The sequence below is a fragment of the Phyllostomus hastatus genome, unplaced genomic scaffold (genome assembly GCF_019186645.2).
Source record: "Phyllostomus hastatus isolate PE091 unplaced genomic scaffold, TTU_PhHast_1.1 phas_contig_148, whole genome shotgun sequence".
NCBI lineage: Eukaryota > Metazoa > Chordata > Mammalia > Chiroptera > Phyllostomidae > Phyllostomus > Phyllostomus hastatus.
Genome location: NW_025333607.1, coordinates 8,330,113 through 8,353,067, shown reverse-complemented (window position 1 = coordinate 8,353,067; position 22,955 = coordinate 8,330,113). Strand labels below are relative to the sequence as shown.

Sequence of the window (22,955 nt, the reverse complement as noted above, 5' to 3'; positions counted from 1 at the left end):
GCCCTTTTAGCAGGCAGGCGCCCCCTGGCGGCTCCGGGTGGTCCTGCCGGCTCAGTCCCAGACGATGAGTAAATTCGTCTGGGCATGGGCTGCGTTGTCTAATTTTTCCTCACCAAAGCGTTGGCTGTCTTTAGATACTTTGTTTTCTGAGTATTCATTGGCAATCGTATTTTAAGACAACGACTTGTGTGTCTTTGCTAAACCCTGGAGGTTATTGAATTTCAAGTTCCTTTTGGAAGCCAAAATAGAAGATCGCATCGGAAGTCATGCACCTGCATCCGTTAGAAAGTTCGCCAGAGAGACTTTCCGCTTACCAGGAATCCTGAGAGAGGGCTCGTGATAACACTGTTGCTTATGCCTACTAGGGTTATAATGAGGTATACTCACATAAAATAATATAAACAGTATATTTTATTAGCTCTGGATTTTAAAAAATGAAGGAAAAAATGGTAATTTCTAGGCGGACCAGTTTAGTTACTGAAGGCTGCTGGCAATTGCAGAGAATGTTTACATACATTACATTATAACCGACAGTGGGGGCCATTTCACCCCAAAATGTGTGGCGACAGATATTTGAATAAAGGACTTAAAGTATAAGACTGTAATCCCCTTGAAGTGAGAATTCTCACATAATCCAACATTTTAGTAAAAAAAGTAATTAGAAAAGTAAATCATACTCATGGATAAGCACATACGCACACACATAAAAACAACATCGAAATATAAAAACTGAAAAATAAAAGCCCCCCACCACCAATTAGGAGACATCGACAGATGCCCAACTTGAACTCTGACTGTGATAGATATTAGCCAATATTTCACACCCTTGGCGTTTTCCACTTTGTGGGCAAATTCTACCATGGTCAAAAACTACATGTCAATGAGCAAAGTAGCTTGTTTAGGGATGGCATTTTCTTTTCTCTTAGTGTCTGTGAAAATCCCCCGTCCAGTGGGTTCACCTGTCTGTCCCATGCTCCTCCTCCTCCGAATCCCTTTCTGTCTTCCTGGGGCTCTCTCTCATTATTCAGCAGCCTCTCTCTCTCTCTCTCTCTCTCCCTCTCTCTCTCTCTCTCTCTCTCTCTCTCTCTCTTTTTCTCTCTACACAGCTTCTCTTACATCTTTTCATATTATACAACTCAATTTCTCCTCCTTTCAAAAGGCTTTTCATCTTGAATAAAGCTACGGTGAACAGCACTGTTCTGTCTGCCAGTACCCCCTCCCCCTCCCCACCCAACATCATAAAGCAGAGTTTTGGCCCAAAATTCAGGTGTAGGAATGGGAGGGAGGAGCCATTTCTCCTTGGGGCCCTGGACTGTGAACTAGAAAGCTCAGGAGGTGAGGGCAGCTGTGCTTCCTGCCCCGTGCTGTGGAGAGCCGAGACAAGCGCAGGGCCAGGGAGAGAGGTGAGGCGGACACGTGGACGGGAGCCAAGAGGAAAGGCCGAGGGAATGCCCAGGGGCAGCTGTGGGGGACCCCTCCTGTTTTAATCTCCGAGTTAACAAAACCTCCTGCCGTGCTCTCTACACATTTTCTTGTCTGTGTCAGTTCAAGCCGGGGTTCTGTCACTTGTAACCCGCGCAATTCTAACCAGTACAGTAAGCACAGTTTTCCAAGTATCTGTTCATTTAAAGAACAGGTTACATTGCTTGAGATGGATGAGAAAAATGCTTTATTTAAAAACAAACAAAAACACCCATAAATCAGAAAAAAATGGTTTCTGCCTTCTCTCAAACTCCCAAAGCGTAAAATCTCCATGTTTCCAAGTTAGTTGTTGCTTTGGAAAAGATAAATCTGTATTCAAGATGAACTAGGGCAGATGAACATGCAACCAGATTCTACAAGTTTATGTTTTTGGGTCGTCACTATTTATCAAAACAGTCAGTTTTTCACAGGAAAAGAGTACTTCTGAGTTAAGATAATGTCATCAACTGTAACATGGAGGAAAATTGCATAAATTGGAAGCAGCTCTAATTAAATTACTGCAGCAGAAAACAGTTTGGGTTGCAAATTTGAATCTCATTATTCTTACTTAACCTTCATTAGAGGCCAACTCTACCTTCTCCATTTTTACTAATGAGTTCAGAAGTGCAAACTGTGTTCCTTATAAAGGCTTCTTGAAGAGAAAAAAATAGTTTTTTTTTTCTCTTCAGGCAGGTGTTAAATTATGTAATACATGCCACCACCTAATTGTCTAAGATATTCAAGAAGCACTTGAGTGATCATTTCTCCCATTTTTTTTGCTTGGGAGAAAGTGCTCGGAGCACTTCAAATGATGGTTACACAAATAGGATTTCACTCCTAGGTGGAATCTAGTGAACAAAATAAACAGACAAGCAAAATAGAAAAAGACTCATAGAGAACAGACTGACAGCGGTCAGGGGGCGGGGCCGTGCAGGGCTGGGTGGGAAGGGTGAAGGGGTCAAGGGAAAAAACCTCGTGGAGACGCACAGCAGTCAGGGTGGTGATCACCAGAGGGGAAGGGGGAGGGAGAAGAGAGTGAAGGGGGGAAGAAATGGTGATGGAAGGAGCACCCAGTACAATATACACATAGATGATGGATCATAGACTTGTACACCTGAAACCAACACAATTTTATTAACCAGTGCCACCCCCATACATTCAATAAAAAGAACATTAAATAGTGGTTGGACACAATCATTTGAACGTCTATGCCCAGAGGGAAAAAAATTCATTCAATATACCCACACAGTCTCTCAGTTTGGTGGCTAAACATCTGAGCTTCAGTGGTAGATTGCAATAAAAAGTTGGAAAACTTCCTTGGAAGTTTTGATTGATTCATTTCTCTTTCACACCTACGGAGTACGGAACTATGAACTTCCTACCAATGGTTCAGTTCCAGTCAGGGCGTCTCTCTGAAGTTATTGGCTTAACGAGTTCAATATTACTGCTATTTTGATACCGTTCTGGCAAACAAGTAAATTTCATTAAACTCACATCACTCTTAAGAACACTAGGGAACTAGATAGAGTTCAAGACGGTGATTCTGCTTTCATCAGCACGTGGGAGTTCCCTGTCTGGCGGCCCCTCTTGAATAATTGGTAATCCTCAAAGATGGAGCTGTGTCATATGCTCCCTCTTCCATTCCGCTGAGTGTGCGGGTGGAGCCTGCTTAACCTGAGGCGTATTTGAAACACATCACAAGCACTGAAATGACATCGAAACTCTTTCCATGAAAAGGCTAATTAGGAACTCCTGGGAAAAGAGCAGCGTGTTGGGAGTTCAATCGCATCTTTCATCTTGAGAGCTCACACGTGACCGTGAGCTTGAGCATCTCATCTACAAGCAGAAAGACAGCCTTGTAAACAGCCACTGGTTTACTCCCATGTTTTGAAAGAAAAAAAAATCCTCTCATAAACAAGCAGAGGAATCTTCGCATTAAATGAAAAAGAAACCAAAAGAATGTTCTTGCTTAGAGTACCTTAAGCTCTTCTGGGCCACCCTTTGTGACAGAGCCTATTTGTTAACCAAATGTTAGATAGAAAGATAAAAAGAATTTCAAACATCTGCAGATGACAACTGAAATCAATTTAACTTGAATGTTTGCTTTGGATATCTCCAAAACATAAAATGTGTGCCATGAATTAAAAGTCAGTGTTTCTCCCTCTTTTTTCTTGAGCCTCCCTTATGGGCCAGCACTTTCTTTCTTTTTTTTTTTAATTAATTAATTTGTTTTTAGAGAGGGAAGGGAGGGAGATAGAGATAGAGAGAGAGAAACATCAATGTGCGGTTGCTGGGGGCCGTGGCCTGCAACCCAGGCATGTGCCCTGACTGGGAATCGAACCTGAGATGCTTTGGTTTGCAGGGTCAGCATTTTCTATATTAGCAGTGCAAAAATGGGTCGGGTGAGGTTCCTTCCCTCAAGGAGTTCACATCTAAGGGACAACAGATAGTTCTAAGGTGGTGACAGTCACGGCAGTGTGCAGGATTCCGTCAGAGAGGTATAAAAATGTTGAAAACAAATTGAGCCATAGATATTCTCAAAAATTGCATTGTAAGAGATGATTGTTTTACGCTTGCCAGGAAATAGAGAATTAGTTTGCATAGATAAAAGATTGCTTTGGCAAAGAAGTATTTAATCTCAATTCAATGCAGTGTTTTGAACTGTTAATGAACTGCCAGTGGCAAATTCATCAAGAAAATAAGAGAGCAGAGACATTTTTATTTTGTCAGAAGCGGATACAATCTCATTGCCCCTTTTCTTTGAAATACTATTTTGTCATAGTTTGCCTAGTCCTGACTAATATGCAAAAATGGTTCTTCCTGACATTTCCTGTAATCAAATCCCCTATCAGAGGAAGACTAGGTCTTCTACAGGAAGTCCAGGAGAGAGCTTGCTCATAGGTACCTTTGTCTACTTTGTTATTGATACTTTATTGCTTCAATAATACTTGGCATCTGACCACAGCTGCCTTTGCCAACTGGGTTGTGAAAGAAAGGAAGCGTCTGTGGGTTTTTAATACAGTGATGAAGGAAGAGACTTAGGTTGACGATGATGATGTTGATGACAGTGATGATGGCAGCATTATGGTAACATTTAATTAGCATTGTTTCATTATCACCTGTAGTAAGATGTGCACTATTATATCTATCGTTTTTAAAATATATTTTTGATTATGCTATTACAGTTGTCCCATTCCCCCCCTTTATTCCCCTCCACCCTGCACCTCTCTCGCACCTGCATTCCCCACCCCCCTTAGTTCATGTCCATGGGTCATCCAGAAGGTGCAGACTGTAAGAAGCGTAAGTGGTAGACACAAAATAGACAGGGGAGGTTAAGAATAGTATCTTTATCATACAGGTGAAAAAACTTAGCCTTAGAGTAATAAAGTAACTTTACTCTGCTATGTGCACTGACATTAATTTGCACTGACATTAATGTGCCAACAGTTGGAAGCAAATACGTTTGTAAAAAGGTCCTGTTCAATTTCATCGGCTCATCTCCTTGTCTCTGATTGGGAAATTGGTTCGTTGAGCTAAGTGATGAGACTTACCCAGTGGTAAACACTGATGATTATTTTCAGACTCAAATAATTTTGTAGCTAGAAGAAATCTTACGGATCATGTGCTTCTGATGTGAAGGGTAAAAAAGATCAGACTCAGGGAAAGCCTCGGTCGCCATGGGCACGCCCAGCTTCCTGTGCACAGCCCCACGCTCTGTTATTTCCGGCTCGGACCTTCCTCGCCCTCCGTCAGAAACAGGCTTGGGAGAGCCAAACCACATGCTAATAACCCTTTTCAACTCAATGCACCCTTATCAACATGGATGACAGATAGATACATAGGCAGGTACCTGGGTAGATCTATCTATCAAAATATAATTTATATACATCTTCTTTTGAAATGCTTGAGATACTGAGTCGTTTGGCCTTAAATTAAATTGTCCCAAAGACTTTTAACATTCCTTAGAGTTACTTTCTGTAGCCTCTCATCCATCCCTCTTGCTGTATAGCTTGCTCTGTTAGTTTGTCTGCTTTAACAACTTACCTAATTTTCTACTGCTCATCATGAGAAAGCAGGTCAGCAAGAGCATAAAAACCATGCTTAATAGAAAAATAGAGTAAGGAAATGATTAAGGAAACTTTGGTCAATACGGTAGATGTATTTTTATATGTGGATTTTGTGAGCGATTTTAGCTTTTAGAAACTAGATATTTTTGTCTTCCTTTGTCTTTGTGTTATTTTGCTTGTTGTTTTGCTCATTTTAGGCCATGGTACGGTTCATGGATAAATTACATCTGAGTAAAGATTAAAAACAGTTGAATGCACTTTTATGATCCCATTTTCTGCCTAGAACACAAATCCTATTTTTACATGGGGTTTATTATTTTTACTATTATGAAAATTATGCTTCTGAAAAAAAAAGGAAGATTTTAAAAACAGCCACAGAGGTCACTTTCAATTCCCAGATCCCCGATCTCGCTTCTCTGGGACTCAGTGAATGGAGACGTGGCGTGACTTCTCAGAGCAAACGCCTCTCCCCATAATGATGATGCATCTTAATGCAGCCCCTGCCCGGGGGGTGATGGCGGCTCCGCCCTGGGTGCTCAGGTGGTTCAAGTGGGAGCTGGAGAGGTTTCCGTGTCTCTCTAATGCAGCCTGGTTTACACAGTTAAGCTGATAATACAAGGGTTTACAGGCTGATGGTGGGCAAGGGAGAGAAGCTTATTCTTCCCTTCTAAACACTGTGTCACATGAATGAAGGGCAAACAGTGGCAAAAAGAAAAAGGCCTAAGAACGTGTCTTTCATATTTCTATACTTAGATGACATATCTTTATGACATGAGAAAAAGTATGGTATTTGGTTACTGTTGGGGTCTTGCACTGGCTTGATTGAAACACACACACACACACACACACACACACACACACACACACCAACCTTTCCTTTCTACCTGAATTCTGAATCATTGGAGAATCACAACCAACTGTCAAGCAAATGGAGGCTACAGTTTCACCTTGATCTCGGATAAAGCTATTACTGAAGAGTGTTCACTAAGCTCTAATCCTGAAGCCCAATTCTGAACTGACTCACTCACTCACTAGAGCACGCTTCTCCTTATCGGCAGAGTTGCTGTGGGCTTCTGATGGAGAAGGGATGGGCCCCGCGGGCAGGCCAGCTCCTCACTCCCAGCTCTTCCACCTGAGAAGTCAGCCTGGCTCCCCTGGAGAGGCAGGAAGGGGCGGGGGAAGGCAGCTAACAGTCTTCGTGCACATGGAAAAACAACTCGAAGAATGGACAGTAAGCCTCCCTGAGTGTCAGGGGTATGCGTGCACAGCTGAAGTTCAGTGCTCAGCTATGGACTGTGCTTTATGTACACTGTTTGTTTAACCTTAAAATAGTTTAGCACATCCCAGCCCCAACCCAACCTCATAAACTTTGCGAAGGAATTAGCACAAATATTATTATCACCATTGGACAGATGAGGAAACAGCCTGAGTGAGCTTACTTAACTTGCTCAAAGTAACATGGATGATAACGAGAAGAGCTGAGAGTCTAATGCAACCCTGTGGTTCTGTAAAATCATTCTTCCCACATCCCTGGTTATGTCTCGTGCTAGTAAATATGACAGGAGTTACCCAGGCAAATAGGATTGCCTAATGGAACACCACTCTGAAGCTGTGCTGATAGGAATGTGATGGGTAATTAATTGATGTACATGTTAGACTGTGATTTGTTTTTAAATTATATTTTATTGGTTATGCTATTACAGTTGTCCTGATTTTCCCCCTTTGCGCTCTCCACCCAGCACCCCCCACTCCCTCAGGCAATCCCTACAACCTTGTTCATGTCCATGGGTCGTGTCTGTGAGTTCTTTGGCTACTCCGTTTCCTATATTGTACTTTATTTCCCCTTGGCTATTCTGTAACTGCCTATTCGCTCTTCTTAATCCCCTCACCGCTTCACCCATTCCCCCCCATGCCCCACCCTTATCTGGCAACACCACCACCACCACCACCACCACCAACAACAACAACAAAACTCTCAGTATCCATGACTCTGTCTCTGTCTTTCTTGTTTGCTTTGTTTCAGTTGTTTGCTTAGATTCAATTGTTGCCAGATATGTATTTTTTGCCATTTTATTGTTCATAGATTTGATCTTATTTTTCTTAAATAAGTCCCTTTAATATTTCATATAATAATAGCTTGGTGATGATGAATTTCTTTCGTTTTTTTTCTTGTCTGGGAAGTTGTTTATCTGTCCTTTAATTCTAATTGATAGTTTTGCTGATGAGCAACCTTGGCTGTAAGACCTCACTTTTCATGACTTTGAATATTTCTTGCTGATCCCCTCTAGCCTGCAAAGTTTCTTTTGAAAAATCACCTGGAAGTCTTATGAGAGCTCCCCTGTAGGTAACTAACTTCTTTTTTCTTTCTGCTTTCAAGAGTCTCTCTTTATGTTTAATCTTTGGCATTTTAATTCTGATCTGTCTTGGAGTGGGCCTTTTTGCATCCATCTTGTTTGAGACTCTCTGTGCTTCCTGGATTTGCATGTCTATTTCCTTCACCAAATTAGGGAAGTTTTCTTCCATTATTTTTTTAAATAGATTTCTAATTTTTTGCCCTTTCTCTTATGTTTGTGACACCACTATGATGTGAATGTTGGACCTCTTGAAGTTGTCAAAGAGGCTGCTATACTACCCTCATTTTTTTCATTCTTTTTTCTTCTTGTTGTTCTGAGTGATTGTTTTTTTCTTTCTTATGTTCCAAATCATGGATTTGATTCTCGGCTTCATCCACTCTACTGTTGTTTCCCTGTTGTTGTTGTTTTTTAAGACTTTATTTATTTTATTTTTAGAGAGAGGGGAGGGGAAGGAGAATGAGAGGGAGAGAAATATAAGTGTGTGGTTGCCTCTCACGCACCCACTACTGGGAGACCTGGTCTACAGCCCAGGCATATGCCCTGACTGGGAACCAAACCATCACTGGTTCGCCAGCCTGCGCTCAATCCACTGAGCTACACCAGCCAAGGCTATCAATTGTTCTTTGTTTCAATTAGCATATCCTTCATTTCTGACTGGATCTTTTTTGTGCTACCAAGGTTCTCACCAAGCTTCTTCAGCATCCTTACAAAACATGTTTTGAATTCTGCATCTGATACATTGCATATCTCCATTTTGTTTAGCTCTTTTTCTGGAGTTTTGATCTGTTATTTCAGTTGGGCCCTGTTTCTTTGACTCTCTGTTTTGGCAGCCTCCCTGTGTTTGGTTCTATGTATTAGATAGAGCTGCTTTGACTCCATGTCTTCATAGTGTGGCCTAATGTAGTAGATCTCCTGTAGGGTCCAGGGGCACACCCTCCCCTATCACCCAAACTGGGTACTCAAGGTGTGCCCTTTGTGTAGGCTGAGTATACACCCTCCTCTTGTAGTTGATCCTCGGTTGCTGTTGGCATATCAATGGGAGGGATTTACCCAGGCTAGTCTGCTGCAAGGACTGGCTGTGACCACTGCCATCAACCATTGCCCTTCATGGAGGATCAGCTGTGCAGGAGCAGGGTGGCGGTGCTCTGATGTGGTCTGTAGCTGTCCACTGGGTGCACTGGACCTGGGGTTTCCCGGTGGTACAGACCCAGGTCAGCTCCCACCTGTGTTTTTCCCAGAGCACCCTGCCTGAGCTATAAAGCAAGCTGGGATGGCTGCTACTTGTGCTGGGTTTAGAGATTCCCAGATGAAGCCAAGCTGTGAATCTAGGCTGGCTGCTGCTAGTGCTGGGACTGGGGCTCACTGAGGCCAGCTGTTGCATGTTTGAGGATTTAGGAAGTGTGAAGCATGAGCCAAGGCTGGCCATCCATACGGAAAAGCAGCTTGGGTGGGCCCCTAAGTTGGGTGAGGCTGAGTCTCTGGGGATTTCCAAGGCAGGTCAAACAGTGTTAGCCAGGTTGATGGAGTCTGAGATATGGCACCAGCCTGCTGGCCCGTGGCTCTGTTGGGGGAGGGTTTAGAAAAGGGACAATGGCCTCTGCTCACCTTGATGCCAGACACTTCAGTTTCTCCCTTTATGCCATTAGGCTTTTTAAGCTGCTACCCCAGTACTGGAGCTCAGAGGGAGTGAGTCTGAGTAGCCGAGTCTGTGTGTGGGTTCTCTAAGAGGAACTGCTTGGGGCTCCAGAAGTTTCTTCCACTGACTCAATCCCCGCTGGTTTTTGCTGCCAGAAGTGGTGGGGAGTTATCTTCCTGGCACTGGAACCCTGGGCTGGGGGGCCTGGTATGTGTCTGGGACTCCTCGCTCCCAATATATCCCCCCTGAATTTTTATTTACCGCAAGTGGGTTGGAACCAGCCTGTTCTGCATCTGTACCCCTCCTATAAGGATGTGGTTTCTTTAACGACATAGTTGTCAGGCTTCCATTCAACTTGATTTCTGGTGGTTCTGAGTGACAGTTGACTTATATTTTACTTGTGATTTTGCTGTGGTTGAGCGAAGAGGCGAGCCATGTCTGCCGACATTGCCATCTTGATGAAGTAGGCTGTGATTTTTTAACTTTTTATTTTGAAATAATTTTTGGACTTTTAGAAAAGATGCAAAGATAGCATAGAGAATTCCATATGCCTTTAACACACAGCTTTCCTTAATGTTAACATCTTCCATAACTATAGCATAATTATCAAAAATGGAAAATTGACATTGCTCTAACATTGTTAACTAAACTACAAACCTTATTCAAGTTTTGCCATTGTTTTCAATATTAACTGAGTTTTTGAGCACAGGAACTGTATTATACTTATTTTCATATCCACAATGCCCCGTGGTGAATCTGGCCTCAAGCTGGTGATTGGTAACTGTTTGGAAATAAGTAAGCGAATGAATGGATGTTGAGTTCCATACTAAAACATGTGTGTGTGTGTGTGTTTGTATATGAGTGGCACAGGGTTAGAAGCACATAAGTAAAGTGTGAGGCCATGTCTTGAATGAATGTTATTCAGAACTAAGTTCCGCATTGGACTTTGTGGGGCAGAGCCCTTGAAACTGTGCCAGTTTTTCACAAGCAAACGCGAATGTACTAACTGGATTGAAAGGAAGATCCAGTGGAAATCACTCAATGGGCAGAAGGCTGTGCTGTTACATTTATATTTATGTGTGTGTGCACATGTGTGCACTGTGCCTGTGTTTGCATGTGCATACATGTTTCGTGTACATATGCAGGTATATGCACATGAGTGTGTGAGAGTGTGTGTTCATGCATGTTGTGTGTGTGTGTGCATTTTGTGTCACACCTCAGTAAATGCCCGAGGAAGGGAAGCAGCAATTGCTGGCAACCAGTCTTGTGTCTCTAGGCAGGTTTCAGAAGTTTATCCTAAACCCAAACACAGAACTCCCTTGCTTGAAGAGGAAATCCAAACAGTCGCTTGTAGGGCTTCTCTTGTCTTTCGCAGTAAGTTCAGTAGAGATAACATTACCGAAGTGTGACTTTTACTATGACAGGGATTTCTGACAGCTTCAAAAGTAAGCATTCTTTTATCTACACCTTTCCAACCAAAGAACGTGAAGCCAGAAGAGAAGCACTATTCAAAGCACAGAGCTCTTCTTAGTAGTTAATGGAGCCTAAAATGGCCACTTTTCTTGCTGTTTTCTCTCTCCCGTTTTAACTGAACTGAACATATTGATGTGATAAAATCTAGCAAGGTAAGAATCGCATTAGTCTTAGTTGGGCAAAACCGGTCTACAGAATTGTTATGAGAACTGATTTTTCTGAAAGACTCCACTTGTGAAAGGCTTTAATTATCTCGTTATTGTCGTTTAGATGGAGGACGTCATAGCACGCATGCAAGATGAAAAAAATGGAATTCCTATTCGAACTGTCAAGAGCTTTCTTTCCAAGATACCTAGCGTCTTCTCTGGTAAGTTCGCATCCAGTAGCGCTCTATGTTGTCCGGCATCTTCCACAGAACAATTTAAAATCTGTTCTAACTGCTCACTACTGAAACTCTCTAAGTCATTATTCGGTAAACTACTTATAAAATGCTAATGCCATAGTGATCATGTGTGACACTTGACATAATAATGAAAGAAAACCAAAAAGCAAAAGTCATGACCCTACTCTTACTTACAAAGACAGAATGAACGTGCGTGAAATAGGAGGAAGCAATATTAAGTAAAGATGTATGGGACAAATGTGAGGTCAATTCTATATAGAAGTTAGGAGGGTAAAAAAAATCCACGAGGAGGCAGGGAAAGCTTCCTGAAGATCAGTGAATGAGCTGAGTTCCAAAACTGCGGGGTCATATTAGCTTCAAGAGCGGAGCTGGGAGGGGCTTCATTACAGAAAGCCAGGTAGGTAGACAGGAACAAACAGAGTTGAGTCTGAGTATGAAGGTCTTGGAAAGCTGACCCATGGAATCTAGTTCTTATGTATGGGGAAATAGGGAGACACTGAAATTTTTTGCAGAGAATGCAGTGTTCTAGCTGGGTTGGCATTCAGTAAAGTGCGTTGTCTCTGTCATAGGTACAAGGCTCTTGCAAGGAGAGTTAGGGGGCCAGGATTCTGGTTTGTAGGGGGAAGAATAGAGAGGAACAAGCATGCAGATTTGGCAAAGGACTGGACATACAAGATCAAAGAGGATAGGACCCTCTTTTTGGTGTTTGTTTTTTAATTGGGTGACTTTGAGATAAAGGGTTCATTATCAGAACAAGGGCAAGCCCACACATTTGATTGGAAGTGACTAGAGGAAATGGGTAGTGCTAAGTTAGAAATCTGGGCTCTCTCTGGCTCCATGAGGTGGCGGAGGCTCGTCCTGTGGGCACTCAGGCGGGCTGGGGCCTGGGCCAGCGAGGCTAAGAGAACAGGTGAGGCAAGACCAACCAAAGCCTTGTCATGAGTGACACGTGGCAAGGGTAAGGAGTCTGCTGCTGAGCACGTGGAGAGGATGGTGCTTGATGGGATTCAGGAACACGAGTTGGGATGTTTCCTGAGGAACAGGATTGAAAGACCAGTGGACAGTGGCCTTGGCATGAGGGTAATAATTAGGACCAAGTGCAAATCAGCAGCCCAGATGTTAGGGTTTGAGAACCTCAGTGGTGCTGGTTGGAGCCTGGCCCATCAACTCTCTTTCCCCTGAGATTCTGCTGAGTTTCCTGAGCATCACTTAAGCGTGTGTGTGTGTGTGTGTGTGGCACTGAGGGATGACAACCTGGGGCCTGGACAATTGGCCGTGTGCAGAGACAAGCCAAGGAGGCCGGTCTTCAGATGGAGAGAAATGAAACACACGAGGAAAGAGAAGCAGACATAATAAGGCAGAGAGCTCAGCGTCCCTGGTAGCTTTGCAGCCCCTGTCCCTGTGTCCCGGGGCCCAGTGATGCAACCTGCAAAAACGTCCCTTGGGGCTCCTCATCTCCACTGTGGAACTTCTACCCTCTGGTCTGCTGTATTCTCCACTTCCCTTTTCTATGTCCGACTTCTCCTACATCTGCAACAGATTCAGTGCTGGGTCTTAGGAATGCCCATTTGGAAAGCCTAACCATGAGATTTTAATTCACGAGGACCGGGATGCAGCCATTTTTAAGCTGATAAAAAAATAGAGAGGATCGGCACCTGCTGGTCTTACAGGCATGCTGGCTGGAGTCTCCTTTAGATTTTTTAGTCAGTTCAGTGAACACTGATCAGACACCCACTGTGTTCCAATTACTATACGGGTTTCGAGGACTGCTATTTCCATTTTAGCGGGGAAATAAATTATTATATGTTGGCACCTAATGTTCCACTGGTATGACCGACTGAGACGAGTTCTGTTCCCAGAGGTTAAAAATGTCTGTTGTGGGAGCAGAGCTGTTTATACACTTTCACTCGATAATCAGATTGTCAACCAAGAACCCTCCTTACATGTATTTATCTCCCGAAAGGAATACCTCTATGACGATTGGGTATGATGATATAGAGGCCCTTAGAGTAGGCAGAGACATGATTACTTACCCGCTGTTTTTAACCTTTGCAAAATTATAATCAAACATATTTACTTCATGAGTTCTCTCAGTTGCCTATGAGGGGACCCATGAAACCCATTTGTTCTATCATAAAATGCTAAGGAAACTATCTTTGCAGATAAACTTGACTTTTTCCTTTTAAAAAACAATAAGAAATATATAACTTATATTTTCTTTTTCCTGTTTTTTTTTCTAATTTCTGGGAAATTCATCACTAAATTTGACATTTCATTCATATTTCTCCCCTGGCTCATCACTGACATATCTACCTTCCTTTTTCTTCTAATTGGTTGTTTGTCAGCCTTTCATTGCTCTAGTTTTAATTGTGTGTGTGTGTGTGTGTGTGTGTGGTTGGAGGGGAGATTAATATTATAAATTGCTTCAAGCCATGTTTTAGAGCAGATAAGGAATAAATCTGAAGAAGCATCTGAGAAGTACCTGCTGTGTGTTGAGGAACTGTGTTGCCCAGAATCCTCACCTTTCAAGTGGAGCTATATCTTGCCTTTGAACGGAAGCGCTCCATCACAAAGTAAAATGAAAGATGAAGTTCAAACATTACTGCATGATGTTTTTACAAAAGTGTTCATGCTATTTGTATGCAATTGTGGCCTCAAATTGGAAAAATAACTATAAAGCTAAAAATAAAATATTTGAAGATTTTGCTGAGGATTTTCCCTGAATGAAACCCACATGATAGCTGTGGCCCTAGAATTCATATCCTGTAACTTACAATATTTATTCATCCTTCATCTGAAAATCTTTGGAGAAGCCAAATTATGACTCTCATATCAGCTGGAAAGCCTTTGTATTGTATTTAAACACTAAATAGGAGATCCAGGTTCAGACGGAACACAAAATTTTGTGAATAAAGGAGAAAATGACTAATTTTACATATTTTATGGCATTTGATCTAGCTTTGATAGTATTTTACAGTTGTAACATCTACCTTGGCTACGTGCATATTTGAATTAATTAAAATGGGCCACAGAGGTTTTCAGTTGCTTAACAAGATGTTGACATTGGGGGGCACTTTCTTTCTAGAAAATATAATACACTATAAAAATATTGAATATTATTTGGGAGTGGATTTTTTGTTGATTCACAGTAATGGATGCTTTATGAAGTTTAAGTGTATGAACATAAAATAAATAGGCTTTAAAACCTGGTGGCAGAAAAAATTGCTTTTTCAATATTGAATGTTTTAAGAGTTTGTTTGAATCAGCCATTGGGATTTTTTAAATAATAAAAGTATTTTAATAAAGATTTATTATTTTGATGTTATATATTAAAATATCATTATTTATTATATATGACAATTACTTTGATATTATATATGATAAATATACTTTACTTTGGAGGAGAATATTAGTAATTTGGGAGCCTGCTACATAGTCATTGAGTTTTAATATATTTGTTTTATTTCTTACTGTACTTCAAGGTCATTATTGTTTATCTCTCTATCACAGGGAAGGAACTGTAGGGTCAGAGAGTTCAATCTTTTTGCCCAATGTTACACAGCTTACTAACATCAAACCAAATCAGTTCATTCAAGAATCTTGCCCTGGCTGGTATGGCTCAGTGGGTTGAGCACCGGTCCGCGAACTGGAGGGTGGCCAGTTCCACTCCCCGTCAGGGCGCATGCCTGGGTTGCAGGCCAGGTCCCTGACTGCGGGTGTGTGAGAGGCAGCCAACTGATGTTCCTCTCTCACGTAGATGTTCTTCTCCGCCTCTTTCTCCCTCCCCTCCCCGCCCTCTGAAAATAAATACATAAAATCTTAAAAAAAAAGAATCTGCGCCCCCCCCAGGTTCCTCCTTAAGTGCGTCTTCGCACGTGCCTGTGTTGGCTCAGCGGGACAGATGAGTGTCTACCACAATCTGTGGGACTCAGTACTGGGGACGCTTATGTTTGTCTCTCAACATCTCCCCCTGGCGGTGGAGCTCTGGAGCACCCTCCAGGAAGACCTGAGCTGTTGTCTCCGTCTTTCCTCCGAGGACTTGCGTGGCCTTGAGAAAACAGCTGCAGTTTCTTCACCTCCAGTGTCTGGAGGTTACACCTGACGATCCCCAAGTTTCCTTTCCATGACAGCTCTATACTTCCGAGGACTCAGAAGAGGGAAGTGTGGGAAAGGATTACTGGAAGAGAACACAGTAGGCTGGACTAGTCACACGATGGCTAGAATGATGTAGCATCAGTGGAAATCCTACTGTGTTTTCTTCCTTTAGCTAATTCCATCTGTGCCTACAGCCTCAGTCACAAACTCTCCGCGCCCTTCCACAGGGGTATCTCCGGTCCGGATCTTTTCTCTGAACGCCAGTGTAGTAAACTCCTGATGTGATGTTTCCAATTGGCACCTCCAACTCCACATGCCTAAAATTAAATTCACAGCCCTTTTCCCAGTCCCTTCCCTGTTCTCTGTCTTGGGAAAGACGGCCCATGACAGAAATGCCAGAGTCACCGTGACCTCTCTTCCCATAGCCCTTTCTTCTCACGGCAGTTTCATCTACACATCTCAGCAGTGTTTTCTCTGAAGCCGCCATGCAATCATTTGGCTTTCGACCACCTGCTCCCACACTGCTCCCGCCCACACCATCAGCTCCACTGACCCGAACTGCTGCATCCACTCCCAGCTGGTCTCCGCATCCCCTCAGCTCTCGGTTCCCCCACAGGGCAGCCAGCCGCACGGTGTTTTCAAGTTGCAAATCTGGTCCATTAAAAATATTTTCTCAATTGAGCATTAAGGCTGAAATCTTTAACGAGACTCCCTGCTTGACTCTCACCCCAGCCCCATAGCACCTGCGCTCTTGCTTCCTCGGTTGCAGCCCCAGCAGCCGCTTCCCCTTCTGACACTTCACGGTGCCCCTGTCTCTGTGCTGCAGGCGCTTTCCACCACTGTGCTGCCCCCTCTGCTCTCGATGCTTCCTCCTCTTTTCCCCTTTGCTCGGCTTAGGCCCACTCATCTCAGGTCTACCCCAGTTTCCTTTCTTTCTTTATTTTTAAGATTTTATTTATTTTTAGACAGGGGAAGGGAGGGAGAAAGAGAGGGAGAGAAACATCAATGTGTAGTTGCCTCTTGCACTCCCCACATCGGGAACCTGGCCTGCAACCCAGGCATGTGCCCTGACTGGGAATCGAACCAGCAACCCTCTGCTTCGCAGTCCAGCGCTCAATCCACTGAGCCACACCAGCTAGGGCCCAGTTTCCTTTCTTAAATACACTCATCAGACTGCATTTTCTTTCTTTCAAAGTACTTTATTCCCTTTTGTAGTTATAAACGGACTAATGTGATAATTGGTGAATGTCCATCTCTTCCAGGCAGTACTATAAACTGCAAGACTTTTGTAGCCCCAGCACTAAAAACAGTGTCTAGTACAGGAGGTGTTCATTTGTATTTATTCAATGAGTAAATAATAATTGCAGTTTTAGAGGCAACATTGGCACTCCTGTGGACCGTGGGAGTAGTGAACTATTGTGATTACACAGCTTTGTCAACGTCCACAAATATATGGATCTTTATAAATGCTTTGTCAAAAACATGTTTGCCCTGTAAATTGTGTTCAAGTAAAAAAATTCTCTTTTTAATAACACTTGATGACAGTATTCATAATACATGTCCCATATGACCTACTTTTGGCAGTTTGTTGATTAGAAACCAAGGAGATGGGATGTCTTTTGGAGTCGTGTGGGCAGCGACAAGCTCAGGGGACCAGAGACGGACCTCTGGGGAACAGAGCCTTTAGCGGGGAAAAGATAAATACGTGCTTCTGGCCTGCTTGCTCTTCGGTCTTGGTCAGCAGGCTTGTTGGCCAAGGTCACTTGGAGCAGCAAGGGAGATAAGTTCAAGGGCAAGCACAAAGGCCTCATGTAAGTGGCTGGAAATCACATTGTTCTGTGTCTGGAGAGCTAGTGCTCCATGGGGAAAGACTCCAGTGGTTTTCTGTGAATCACGACAAACAGAACCAATCAGCACAGGAAGTCTAAACTCTTCACCGATCTGCGTTATTGAGACTGGATCGTGACCTGAGCACTACAGGCCAGTGTGAAGGGGAAGCCCTCACTCTGCTCATTACGGAGGAGCCTAAAACCAGTGCTCCCCCAGACCTCAGGCAGTGTCTCCAGAAATACCCACCCCCACAGCCCCACTCCCTGCCAATTAACTGAAAAGGAAACAAGTTTACTGGCACGACACTCCGTGGTTCTTCGAGGCACTTGGATGTTCTCTTATTCTGGACATCCAGTGTTTCCATTATTCTAGATCATGGTGAAAAATAGCCTTTGCCCAGTGGGTGAGTTTCATTTCCTTCAATGGACTGACTGGGAAATGACTGTGTTTCCAATGTAAGCCACAGCAGGAAATAAACCAGAATTCTCTTTTCGGTTCCCTGTAAATGGTGTAGGTTTTCATTAAAATTGAATTGTACCGTACTTGCGAAGCAGCCCGCTGAGATCAGAAAAGGGCTGCCTGTGGCAGCTCTCAAATCAAATGGGTTGTTTAGCGGGTTTGAAGATTGAACTTAGGTCACCGACTCTCAGGATCCTAACAGGCTGGAGCCCGCTCCAAATCACTGGGCACCGTTAACAGGGGAGGAACAGAAATTAGTAGGGAGTTCTCGTCAGCCATTCCTGGGTTTCCTTGGTTTCTGTTTTCTTTTATTACCTCGAGACGGTTCTCCATCACAAGAATGTTGGTGATGAAAGAGTTGAATCTGTTTGCTGCTTTGCTTTTGCAACTTCAAAGTATTCCTCACCTGCATTGGTCCCCAGGTAGGAAGAGCAGAGTTGGTGGACTCTGGGATGCTTTGTTCTTAGTCCTGAATATGAAAAGGGAGCGGTGTATGGGAGCTTAAAACTCAAGTTGCCCTTCATGCAAATTGTATTAAATGGGCCCTCCCTCTCGTCCCTGCTTCCTCTAAGGGATGATCTGTATGCAGACTGGAGCTTATCCTCAGCGTGGCTGCACAGATAAGGGGACAGGAGCGAGCTTGGTGCGGTGCACTGGGCCGATGCAAGCTTTAATGGGTTCATATTTTGCATCCAAATGTTTTTCAGAGCAGCTTTCAAGAGGCCTTATGTGACTCAAACCTGATTATATTTAGAGTCAATTTTAAGACAATAAGGATATGTAAAGTGGAACTTTTTTCCCTACTTGGAGACTCTAAAACTAGGTAATTCTCAGATGCTTTCTATGAGTCTAAGATTCTTCTAAGATTCTTCTTTCTGAAGCCAATATCTTACTGTGAAATATTCTCCATCTCCCATTGGAATGGCTATCATGGATTTTACAGAAATTCAAAGTGACATAAATTGCTTTTGAAAAGAATTCTAAACTATTTTGGCAGAAATTATGTTTATATTTTGTTTTTATGATACCCCAAAGAAAATTCAAGAATGCAAAAGGGAAATTTATGAGCCGTAACTAGGAAAAAAAAGTATCTTAAATATATTGGCAGTTTCTAAAGTTCAAGTCTGAAAAAAATAAATTCTTGGAGAAAACAAGAACTGTTCACTAGATCTGCAAGAGACATAAATGTTTGCCAAAAACAACAACCAAAAAAAAAAAAGACCTTTTTCTCTGTCATCTTCCTGACATACCTCTCTGATCAAGTGACAGGTAAACTTTGTTGACTACACAGTCAACAAAGCTGAGGAACACGAGCAGGCACTGAACTGTCACCTAATCAAAGAGCTATTTAAATTGTCTTTCTGTGAAAGACTCTTCACCCCCTCTCAGCTGTCATTCTTTCCTTCTTATAAAATAGCGGCGTCGAGTGTTGAGAAATGCTAGGAACGAATTCTAACCTCGGCCACTTGGACCGTCTGGCCTAGGTTCTAGACAATTATCTTTTCTAACAGGTAAATGAGGAGTGATAAGCTTGGCTGTTTATTGGGCACTCACTGTATGTACAGAGCAACCGTGCATTTTAAAATGCGGTTGGAGCACTTCGGTAGGACCCAGATGAAGAGCAAGCTCCCACTCATTGTGTCTTCACCAGAAAGTTAGAAGACACAGTACAAACTCAGGAATATCCTAATGCTTTGATTTTAAGATTTTATTTATTTATTTTTAGAGAGGGAAGGGAGGGAGAAAGAGAGAGAAACATCAATGTGCTGTTGCTGGGGGCCGTGGCCTGCAACCCAGGCATGTGCCCTGACTGGGAATCGAACCTGCAACACTTTGGTTCGCAGCTCGCGCTCAATCCACTGAGCTACACCAGCCAGGGTGTAATGCTTTGATTTTAGCCCTAGCTTTCTTTACAGCCACGCGGGCCGTAGGCCCAGGCGCTGTCCCCTCTGTCGGGGCAACTGTCGATGGTGGGGCCGCTTCCTGTCGTGCTTTCCAAGCGTCCGAATTTGCTGTTTTCTATGTTAAGTAAATATGATTTGGATTGGAGCTGATTTCTGTCCTCCCAATGACTGTATTCCCGAGAGGGAAAGTTCTGTCCGAACACATGAATATTCCTATGAAAGCCTGCAGGTAAGAGTCCTCTTTGACTGCCGACTGGGTCGGAGTCTTCGGAATGGTCCGGTCACCCTACGTTCCACTCAGAACACGGCAGCTCCTGGTAGGGGCATCTCTGCTGGAGGAGAGACTCCTCTCAACACAGCTGGGTTGTTTCACTGTCTTAGGACCGACAGCTGTAAATAAATCTCTGAAGGCGATTTGTTCTCCTTAAGAATATGAACCGAACTCAAGAGTCAGTCATAAACAGTGGGCCGGAATACATAATTAACTGGACACATGTCTCTGTACCTCCAGAATACTGGCCTTCTATCTCCAAGGAGCTCTCTGGGAGAGACTTGAAAAGCCTTGAGGATGAACTTCAAATTCTCTCCTTCCTGTCTGGGAATCCGACAGCATCCACAGTGAAATGCAAGGCGGATGCATAAATAATATATCGTCAAAGTTTTATGAAGACATGTTGGGCTTCACTAACATTGTAACTTCTTTTTCGGACTTTGGGAAAAGGGGCCAGCCACGTATTTCATTTAGAATTTCCCCAAACCATTACTGTATTTCTGCACAATGACGGTTGATGGCCGTATTGGGAGTTGGGACTAGTTTGGCCTGGTTAAGCAACAATAATATAAAAGGCAGAAGACAGTGTGGTCATAAACAAACAACTTTCTGGAAGTCTGGGAAGTCTCAGCTGGTGCTGAATTTTATCTTAGCATTTCAGTGATATTTTTATAGACATCTGGACTCCTGAGATATACAGATGATGCCAAATTGTATTAAAAAGGGAAAATTGAAGCCAAGAAAGAAAAAAAAAACTTCAAAGATGAAAACAGGATATGTTATTAAGAAAGATAAATTTAGCCATGTACCAAATAATAGATTTATAAAAAAAGTACACAAAATTGGGTTTTGGGAGTCCGGGTTCAGCACTAATGGTTAAGAGCCATGAAAGGAACCAGAGAGTTCCCAGTGGTCTTGTCCCTGAAGTCACTGCACTGTCGTGCTCGTCAACCGAGACCACACGAGGTGTCGAGTAACGTGTGAAGTATTACATGGGAGGGAATTGGATTAGAAATAGAAAACTGACCTACCCTTATTTAAAGCCAAATGAAAATAAACTTATCAGAATTAGAACCATCTCATGCCTTCTTGTTCTTTTTTTTTTTGGCCAAAGTCACGGTCAGCAGAATTTGAAAATGTTCAGTCATGGGGCAGCCCTTGCCAAAGCAGCTTTGGGACATAAAAAAGACATTAGTAGCCCTGGCTGGCGTAGCTCAGTAGATTGAGCGTGGGCTGCGAACCAAAGCATCGCAGGTTTGATTCCCAGTCAGGGTACATGCCTGGGTTGCAGGCCATGACCACCAGCAACCACTCATTGATGTTTCTCTCTCTCTCTCTCTCTCTCTCTCTCTCTCTCTCTCTATCTCCTTCCCTTCCCTCTCTAAAAATAAATAAATAAAATCTTAAAAAAAAAGACATTAGTGATTTGTATAATCTAACTAATTAAAAGGTAGAACTCATTACTGGTCATGTGTTAGAAATATAAATACTAGCCAAAAACAGGCTTATGTAACTATAAATAAGAAATGCACAGGAGAGGAAACAAGAAAATAATGAAGTATTTGGGCTCTATTCATATTTTTGATGTTGACGTCACTGGGCAATTCAACATTTCTATGTGTGGTGCCAAGAAAATGAGAAATAAATGAAACATTATTATAGTTATTACAGTGAATAGTATGACTTTTGTTAGCACCTGAGGAGGCTCAGCTTAGGCACAGATCTGAGCTTCCCTTCCCTACTAGTTGATCAGTTGATCAGCAAGGCCAAGGAATTAACTGCGTTGGAGGTTCTGTAGCATCTGACATCTGGTTTTGGTAATAAGTTCTCAAAAGGTATTTGTTGAATCTCTGTCATGTCCATCAAACAATCATCATTCCCCACATTTTCAAGGTGCCTCACAGCTTTTAACACTCTTTATTAGGCCCTCACTTTTATTCCTTGCCACAAAGAACTAAACGGATGAAACTGAAATCTCCCAGGGAGGTTAAGACTTGTTCATTGCTCCTTTCATGTCTTCCCATGGGAACGTAAGACCATTTCCCGTTGGCATTGATTATTTTTCTTGAATAAATCCCATTTTGACTTTCTTAATAATTTCTGTATTGCTGTAACGTCAATACTCAGTGGGTTGTGCCATCAGGACAATTGCTGAAAGAGGAAAATAATGAAAGTCAGAGGCAATATTGCAAATTTATCCTGGGAGATTTAACTGCTGCAAACATATTAAGTTTTCATGTTTGTAGTAATCTGCTATGGAAATTGTTTCTCACAATTGTTGACTTCTCTTTAAAGCAATGGACTTGGAAAACTGTGTCCGTTGGTGAGTTACTGTCTGTTGGTGAGTCTAGAAGCCTAGCATTGAGAGGTCGCTAAAGTAAAACCTCTCGAAGGGAAGCTATGCTTCTTTGAATGAAAACATTAACACAGGTTTCTTTTGAGAAGTCAAAATTAACCCTAGAGAGATACTGACTTAGGATGGCACTGAAGTCTTCATTATCCCCAGGAATGAATGAATCTTGGTGACTCACATGCTAGTCCAGACGTGTTTTTATGAATAATGAGATAATGAATAATAGTGAGATAATGAATTAGTGCATGACACGTTTGAGACACACGTATAATCTATCATTCTGCACTGCCTTTGTGTCCGACGGCACCATCCGGTTTTTCTCTTCCTACCTCTCTCTCTCGGAACACTTGTAGAAGGACTTCCAGTGTCCACCCCCCACCCAGTGATTTTAGGACAGAGCAGGGTCCCAACCTTACTTCTGTCCCATCCTCATCCCAGGCCAGCTTGTATTCATGATCCCTTCTTTGGATTTTCCTAGCACTGTGTTCTTCTGCATGGATTTTTTTCCCTGACATTCTGTCCTCAATAAAGGCTGTACACACCTGGACACCAAGAGAAATCTCTCATTTCAATTTGTGTCCTCTGTAGTACACAGTGTCCGGCACATAACAGACACTCAGGAAATGTTCATGACTTCTCATAGGACAGC

The 22,955-nt window shown here is 42.8% G+C and overlaps 1 protein-coding gene across 4 annotated transcripts in view; it reads left to right on the top strand.

The window, feature by feature from the left end:
• The window catches only part of RGS7 (regulator of G protein signaling 7), a 304,285-nt gene that overhangs the window by 151,752 nt on the left and 129,578 nt on the right, over nucleotides 1–22,955 (top strand). For all 4 annotated transcript variants that reach the window (XM_045860385.1, XM_045860383.1, XM_045860368.1 and 1 more), the window contains exon 3: nucleotides 11,262–11,358. In XM_045860385.1, the coding sequence (XP_045716341.1) occupies nucleotides 11,262–11,358 (97 nt within the window). The remainder of the gene's footprint in view (nucleotides 1–11,261; nucleotides 11,359–22,955) is intronic.